Below are 7,907 nucleotides of genomic sequence, written 5' to 3'. Positions count from 1 at the left end.
AGCTGCCGAGGAGCTTCTGTAAATCACAGCGGCTGCCAGAGCTGCTCCAACAGCTCTCCAGAGCCCGGGAGGCCTCAGAGCATCCCTGAGGCTCTGTACATGCACACTCTGTACACTGACAGCCCTGGATGGGCTCTCCCTGCACTGTGATTAACACCCACGGACAGTGCCACCCTGTCCCCATCTCCCCATCCTCTGCAGCACTCACAGCTGCATGTCCTGGCTGTGCTCCAGCCGTGCTCTGGGATGCTGAAAGCACTCCTGCAACAAATACAAACGATTGTGACAGAAGATACCCGGCCCCTAATGCTACTCAGCCTCAGGTTTAACCATCTCCCATTTGCAATGCTCCAGAGTCAGCGTAGAGCCTCCGATGAGGGCAGGCACATCCCTGCTCTGGCTTCAGCAATAAATAAGCAAACCGACCAAAATAAAAGATAACAACGATCGCTTTTGTTTTTTTTGGGGGGGGAGGGGAAGAGGGGTTTGGTTTTTTTTACTTTTTAAACTTTAAATTATTATTATTATTTTTTTGCTCCTTTCTTTTAAAATCTGTTTTCCTCCGGGGCTCTGTCTCTGTATAGAGCTGTGCTCTCCCTGCAGCGTCTGGGTCACTTCCTCAGTCCTGGCCACAGGGCAAGAGAGAAGCAGGATCAGTTAGAGAGGGGAAGGGATGGCTGCTCCCCTCCGTGCATCACCGGCACGTGTGGATTTCCACCACCCGATGGCAGGGTTTGCACTTGACAGAGCAGCACCAGTGGAATTTGCAGCTGCACCTTTCCACCACCTCCACTTCGTCCGTATGGAAGCCCCGACCGCAGCACATGAGCTCGCAGCCATCGATGGCCTTGGAGGTCTTGTTGCACTGCCGGCCGCTGGTGCCCAGCACCCCGTTCTTGAGGTCGTGGTCACAGAAGTCAGGACTGGAGTCCAGGTAGACGAGATCCTCGTCCGTGTGCGGTTTGAACTGGGAGTTTTTCGGCACCAGCACTTTGGTGGAGCCGATCTCGCTCTGCTCGACCTCGGTGGCACCGTCGAATTTCTCCTTCAGCACGTTGCCCACTTTGCGGAAGGGAGGCATGGCTTTCCAGCACGTCTTGAACTCGCACGAGCCTGACACGCCGTGACACTTGCACTCCACCCGCATGTTGTTCAGGATCGCCTGGAGGAGCACAGTGGAGAAACAAGATGGGGTGGTGAGCGTGGGACAGGGTGTGACATGGAGTCACAGCACCATACAACACCCCGACTTGGAAGGGACCCACACGGATCCCTGAGCCCAACCCTGGCTGCACACAGCATTGCCCAACCCCAAAATTTATGGCCGAGTGCCCAACGCTCCCAGTGTGGGGCCGTACCCACTGCCCTCTGGGGCACAGCCTTCCCCTAACCCCCCGACCCTCCACTGACACGGCAATGACTGCAGACCCCGTGCAGATCCCCATCTGTTACCTTCCGCCCCGCCTCGTTGTTGTGGAGGTTCATCAGTGCTCTGTTGGAAGATGCCCCTTTGCTCCTCTCCCGGACATCGACAAAGGACTGCGAGAAGGCCACACCGTAGGCGATGTTATCGGAGCAGCCGGACCATTGGAAGCCTAAGGCACAGTGCAAGGATGGGACAGATGAAGCTCATCCTCCTCAGCCCTGCTCTTGCTGAAACACTGCTCGTCTGCCCTGTCTGTCTTGCTCCCCGTGCTGGGAAGGGTGGATAAGGATGGCCACGGGGCGGGGGAACAACTACCCCCTGAGCTGCACATCCAGGTACCCTTTCTGAAGCACTTGCGTGGACTATCAGTAGGCTTTTAAAAATGTTTTTATACTTTTTTTTTTTGCCCTTTCTCTAAAGGGTGGCCCTGGAGGATGGGCATTTCTGTGCACTTTGTATCCCTGCTTTGCACGCTCACCCTGTGGGCTGCCGCCCTGCACCGTGCGGTCGCATCCACACTTGTCCAGCTCGCCGCTGCTGCACGCTCGGGTCACGGCGAAGGCCACCCCTGCCGAAGAGATGGCGTAGACAAACGCTGCCTCCCTCGTCCCTGCAACAACAGTGGAAAAGATGGCAGGAAGCCCGAGGGGGTTTTGTGCACCCAGGTGGGCTGCTCCACCTGCCCACCCCCACATATGGGGTGCCCCATGCTCATCCTCCCCCCTCCCTGGCATGATCCAAGTATCCCAAGATGTATTTGCTCAGTGCCAAGCCCAGACCAGGCTCAGCAGACACCACGCGCTGCTTGCAATAGCGACAGAGCTGGCAGCACATGGATGTGATGGGCAAGGTCATAACGCAGCAGCAGGAGGGATGCAAAGGCTGTATTGCAATGTGGGGAGAGCTCTCCTGGTGCTTGCAGGGCACTTTTGCTGTAAAATCCCTCCCGCATCCAAAAATGTTCTATTTCCTCAACCAAACCGGGGATCACCCCCTGCAGCTGCAGATCCGCGTGATCACCACGCAGCGCCCCGCTGCTCCCAGCGCCTCCAAAACTGAAAAACGCTTCCCAAAGCGCTCTGCAGAGCCCCCAGGCACAGCAGAACATTTCTGTGCCCACCTGCACAGTGGCACAAAGAGCCCATTTGAGAAGGGGGAGAAATCTGGACACAAACACGCGGGTGGCTCGGCCAGGGACCGCGGCCGTCAGCTCTTGCAAAACCCAAATCCCCACCGTCCTCTGAGGTCGAGGGTGGCTGAGGACACGGCCCCTCTGGCTCCAAACAAGCAGGGCTGGCATTTGGGGTATGCTAGGGCTGTTTCAAGGTAGGGGGTGGCTCGCCGGTCGGGCAGAGGGCAGCTACTTTGGTGGTCGCAGCCCAGGCTTCGGTGGCCAAGCAGCAGTGGCTGGGGAGGGCCCAGCCAGCACAGGGCCTGAACCGCCTCCAAGTTAATCGAGGTTAATAGTAGGATCGTGTTGGTCGGTTTTGCGCTGTGGCTGACTAAAAAGAGGCGACTTTTAGTTTCTGGTATTTCTGGTATTTCCAGTCCTGAACCTTCACAAGAAGAGATCTTCACCCCTGTGTCGAGGGGAGGAAAGTCAAACAGGGAGCTGGGGGCAACCACAGCCTGCGTTCTGTGGGATGGGAAGGGTGAGAGTGGCACCCTAGGGGAGGGAAGGCCGCTCCCTGGGGGTGGAAGGGACCTTCCCCTCCATCTCCGCACCCTGGCATGGTTCGGACCCCCAGGATCCCTGCACCCAGCCTGGGCTGTGGGGCCTGGCCATAAACCTTCGCTGGTCTTCGGAGGGTCCGGGTGTGCTGTGTTTTACTCTCGCTGGGCGGCAGAGGGCTGTCCTCACATGAGAGCTGCTCTGCTTGGCAGCAGTCACCGCTTCGGCGCTGCTCAGTACATCCAGCACCTATGGATGCAGGATGAGGAGCTGGGGAGTTCAGCCTGGAGAAGGGAAGGCTCCAGGGAGACCTCCAGTGCTCAAAAGCAGCTTATGGAAAGGCGAGAGTGCTTTTTTACATGGGCAGATAGTGATGGGACAAGGGGGAATGGTTTTGAACTAAAAGAGGGTAGGTTTGTATTTGACATTGGGAAGAAATTCTTGCCCCTTCCCCGGATGAGCTCAACACCAGGCTGGATGGGGCCCCCGGGCAACCCGGGGGGGGGCAACCAGCCCACGGCAGGGCTTGAGGCTGGATGATGCTTAAGGTCCCTTCCAACCCAAGCTCACCTTGTGTTACCACCTTGCCAAAGACAGGCAGGGTGTCCAGCGTGGAGCAGTTCCAGCGGCGGTTGCGGAACTGGTACTGGCACTCCTCGATGGCCAGCTGGGCCCCGCGTCGCACCGAGTCCATCACCTCCAGGTTCCGTTTGCACATCTGCACCTGGCGCTGGATCAAGCCCTTCAGCTTCTCGCAGGTCTCCTCCTCGGAGATGCTTCCCACTGAAGACAGCTTTGCCAGGTACCTGCCGTGAGAGCCGGCACAGCTGGTTAGGAGGTAAGGGGAGCACAGACCCACGTTCATCAGGGACACAGCGAGGAGACCCAACCTATCATCCCCTGCGTAGCTGAGAACCACTGCACACCTGGGTGACCTGCAACATGTGCCTCCACAGGTTGCATTTTTGCGTGGCAGAGAGCAAGCCCAAGGAAAACAGGCAGCCCTCTGCAGCCTCATCCCCTGCCTCTCTGGGAGCCCAGCTGCCGGCTCCCCTTTGCCTCTGTTGCCTGCATGGAGGATATTTTCGGTGTTGTCTGAATGTGCCCGGTCAGGTCTCCTGAGTACCGGCACATCCAAGCGCTACTAGGAAAAGCCAGAGGTCTCTGAAGTCAGCCAAAACAAGCAGGACAGCCGCTCGGCTGCCAGCTCCAGCTGCCACACAGCTCCCGCACTCATCGCTGACAAACATCGCCCTCCAAACCACTTCCATCACCAAACCTGCTTTTAGCATGCCAGTCCGGCCCCCAGGAGCTGCCAGCTCTCTGTCACTGGGGTTTCAAGCAGGGCCTGGAGCGGGGAGGGGCAAAACCGTGTGTGCTGGGTGCCAGGTGAGTGCTGACGTGGCAGGCTGTGGCAATGCACAATGACCACCGCCCCATCTCTGCAGGGCGTGCAGAGAGCTGCCCCTTCTAAGGCCAGGCTCGTAGCATCGCCTCGTCTGTGCTGAGTGATGTGAGCACCAGGCGAAGGCTTTTCGGAAGCCTCATTCCTCGACTCTGCCTTTCCCAGCCCTACAGAACTTGTGGGTTTTTTGTTTGCTTGTTTTTTTCCTCCTCCTCCGAGTTACGACATCCTGTGAAGGATTTTGTCTTTGAAGCACTGCTTGCCTCTGAGAAGTGACCATTCAAAAGTGGCTCCTGCTTCCTGCCCATTCCCATGTGTCCCAGGGGTCAGATCTGCTGACTTCAGCCACAAGATCCAGTTGTCACAGCCTCTTCCTCCCATTAGCCGTGCCAGCCTGCCCCAGGAGGAGAGAGCAGGATTTTCTCTTCCGTGCATCAGCAGAATTATTCACCAGCTTGGTTTCGTGCTTATAGAGATGGTGAGAAAGCTGGGTTGGCTTGCAGTGTCCGTGGGGAGTCTGCATGGCTGGCTGTCAGAAGCATCCAGCTTTCCTCATGCGTGGAGGTCACTTGATGCAATGCTGCTCGGACAGTGGGAAGTGGCAGGCAGCTGTGGTTTCAGAGCCAAGCTCTTTTCTAGCCTTTATACCAGCTAAGCATCTTTGCCCAAGGCCTTCAGCTCCTCCAAGGGCTCAGCTTGCTTGCAGAGGACCAGCTGCAAGGACCAAGAGGATGGAAGCAAACCTCCCTTGGGATCATTCAGGACTCTGGATATTGGGCCCACAACAGCCTGCTCCCTCCCATCCAGCTATCATTTCAGTTGGTGCACAGGAAAGCTGATGCACACCAAAGCAATTAGAGTTATCCAAAGGCACCACAGGTCAAGTGGTCAGCTTGGAGCCTGGAAAACAAGAAAACTGCCTCCAGTGCTGAGCCCCGACCGCGGGTGGAATGGCCACGTCGACTTCAGTTCTGCTTTGGAGGGAGGCACCATCTCATTTTCTCATGTATTTCCCAGCTCAGTGGGATTCTTCAGGCGATGAGGAGCTATAAATTCAAAGCACACATGAAGAGAAGTGTGACAGGAGCCTTTCAAGCCTTTCCAAGTAGATGCGCCTGATAAGACACCTCCCCAGAGAGTGCGTAATGGTATTTGGGATGATAAAACGAAGGACAACGATGCTTCAAAGATGGATACAGCTTTCCAAGAGCAGATCTGGTAATTTGTTTTGCAAGGCAGGGAAATAAGGTGAAGCTGTCCAGAACGATTTCTGGTCTCTCTCCCCCACCATTCCTTCTCAGAGATGCTCCCATACTGCAGTGCAGTCCCTCAGCGCTGGGGAACCCAAGCAAGGCACTGCAGCCAGCACTCCAGAGTCACCATGGAAGCCCCATTCCAGCACTTTGCCTGGTTCTTAATAAGGACATTGCTCCAAGCTTTGTTTTCCTAGGCCGAGGTGGTAGAAACCACAGAGAAAGCCTTTCTTCTAGATCAAGACTGGCACAAGAGCAAACCAAACCAAAGCTGCCCTCAGCAAGGTCTTGCTGGAGAGGGGAGCCCACCTTGATTTCCCTGCAGTGCAGAGCCCTGGATTAGGACTTGAGGCTCACGGGAAGCTTCAGAACAGTCCTGCTCGTGGAAAAAATAAACCCAAATAATGGCATATTTCCTTCCCTTTCCAAGACTGGGCAAAGAATGTTTCAAGGGGCGAGCTGCTGCCCAAGTCATTTGTTCAAGTCTTGTCTTCTTGCTTCATCATCACATTTGTATTTCTTTTCTCCTGCCTTCACATCCAGACAAGTCACTCACAGAACAAGCTCCCTTTTATTAAAAATCACTGACTTAACACAAAACCGACAGAAAGCCCTTCCTTTTTTTCCATCCGCAGCACGCAGATCAAGGTTGAAGTCCCATAATTGGAGTATTTGCACTTGATCCACTCTGCAAGATGGCAAAGAGGGAAACCTCAAATCCCAGGAGATTTGGAGAGGCAAAAAAGCCCTACTTAAATACAAAGAACGATGATAATTTTTGCCACAGGGGTTGGCAGGTAGAGCCAGAAAGAGTGGGAAGGGGATTCCCTGCCAGGGAAAGGTGGGCAAATTGGAGTCACGGACTGATCCTCAGTAGAGGTGGTTCAGGGAAGATGCACCAGATGTCCCAGAGTTTCAAATGTGGAAATTTCTCACGTTATCTCAGTTTGGGAATACTTTCCAGAAGGTGGTGTCAGCCAGGTGGTGTCACTGCAGTCTCCTATCAGAAATGCTTCAATGTCTTCAGCAAACGCCCAAACTCATGGGGATACCTGCCTGGCCAAGGTCCCAAAAGGGATGTTCCAGGCTAAGCAAAGGCAAAAAAAAAAAAGAAAAAAAAAGAAAAAAGAAAAAAAGAAAAGGGAAAGCAAGCAAGCAAAGAGAGCTCACCTGTCCAGCACTGTGGGCAGGGGGCTGCTGGAGAGCTGCAGCATGGGGAATAACTGGTCCAGCTGACAGCCCTACAACACGACGCGTCCCTCCCAGACTGGCCACCCCACTCTGGGATTAGATGTCCTTCCTCTCCTTTGCTTGTAAATGTAAACCACGATGCGCAATGTCGTCATCCGAAGGCCGGTCTGTTTCTTCCCTGGCAGAAAAGCAGCTCTATGCTCGGTTGTACATATCTCATCTCTGGATTAAAACCATGATTCTCACGCCCTAATCCCCACCTCCAGCTGCTAGAGCAATGTCCCATGAGGAGGCAGTGTCCCCCTCCCCAGGCTGGGCCATGCAGCCCAAACGACCCCCAAATGCTCAAACTTTGCCCTCCCAAGTCCCCCTACCCCAACCTCAGACTTTGGATGTGTAGAAAACATCCTTTCACACGTCCTCCTTTGCTTGAGTTCAACAGCAAGGAACGGCTGCAAGAGGAGGCAAGTGCAAGCCATGGGGCTGAGCGACGTGGGAATTCCCCTGGTGCAGTGCTCGGGGCTACACCTGGGTTGGAGAAATTCTGATGAGTTTTTCATTTCAATCGGAATTTGCAAACACACGGAGAGAGGAACCTTCTGCGGGACTGGTTTGATCTCACCCAACTTCCAACAGACCTCGGGCCGCTTTCCATTGGCCAAGAGGTTCAATTAATTCTTTCCCCCGCACCCCCCCAACCACCCCGAGTAATTTTGTGAAAGCACAATACTGGCTCCAGTTCTGCTGAGCCAGGCAGATCCTGCACGGCACCTTCCCAGCTGCACACCGCAGCGGCTCTGTGCTGGAGGGATGCATTTGGGGTCACCTGCAGCAACAGGGGCTGAATCCCAGGGCTGGGGGTGATCTGCTCCTGGCACCCAGAGCATCGCCTATCCTCCACCCAGCCTTGGGAAGTGCCATTTCTGTGGGTTTGCAACGCTTCCAAGCTTTGTTTTAAAA

The 7,907-nt window shown here is 55.1% G+C and overlaps 2 protein-coding genes across 2 annotated transcripts in view; one reads left to right on the top strand and one right to left on the bottom strand.

The window, feature by feature from the left end:
• Positions 1 to 513: 513 nt before the first annotated feature.
• On the bottom strand, positions 514 to 3,978 carry WNT4 (Wnt family member 4). Its single transcript, XM_003212355.4, has 4 exons — positions 3,669 to 3,978; positions 1,905 to 2,036; positions 1,453 to 1,595; positions 514 to 1,162 (listed from the first exon to the last, which is right to left on the bottom strand). Exons 1-4 carry the CDS (start codon positions 3,961 to 3,963, stop codon positions 695 to 697), a joined length of 1,038 nt encoding a protein of 345 aa, XP_003212403.1. The 5' UTR covers positions 3,964 to 3,978; the 3' UTR covers positions 514 to 694.
• A 3,107-nt stretch (positions 3,979 to 7,085) lies between these two features.
• Positions 7,086 to 7,907, top strand: part of C23H1orf50 (chromosome 23 C1orf50 homolog) — a 4,967-nt gene continuing 4,145 nt past the window's right edge. The window contains exon 1 of the mRNA XM_010723021.2: positions 7,086 to 7,112. Coding sequence (XP_010721323.1) covers positions 7,086 to 7,112 — 27 coding nt within the window. The remainder of the gene's footprint in view (positions 7,113 to 7,907) is intronic.

Source organism: Meleagris gallopavo, chromosome 23 (genome assembly GCF_000146605.3).
Source record: "Meleagris gallopavo isolate NT-WF06-2002-E0010 breed Aviagen turkey brand Nicholas breeding stock chromosome 23, Turkey_5.1, whole genome shotgun sequence".
In the NCBI taxonomy this organism is placed as follows: domain Eukaryota; kingdom Metazoa; phylum Chordata; class Aves; order Galliformes; family Phasianidae; genus Meleagris; species Meleagris gallopavo.
This window is presented reverse-complemented; position numbering and strand designations above follow the sequence as displayed.

What these genes read in the sequence shown, in the direction of transcription:
- WNT4 (XM_003212355.4), bottom strand. Translation starts at nt 3,963, where the DNA reads ATGAACGTGGGTCTGTGCTCCCCTTACCTCCTAACCAGCTGTGCCGGC. An exon ending in TGGCAAGGTGGTAACACAAG is followed by an intron (nt 2,037 to 3,668) that starts GTGAGCTTGGGT and finishes CTGTTGTTGCAG; the next exon opens with GGACGAGGGAGGCAGCGTTT. An exon ending in ACAACGAGGCGGGGCGGAAG is followed by an intron (nt 1,163 to 1,452) that starts GTAACAGATGGG and finishes GTGCTCCTCCAG; the next exon opens with GCGATCCTGAACAACATGCG.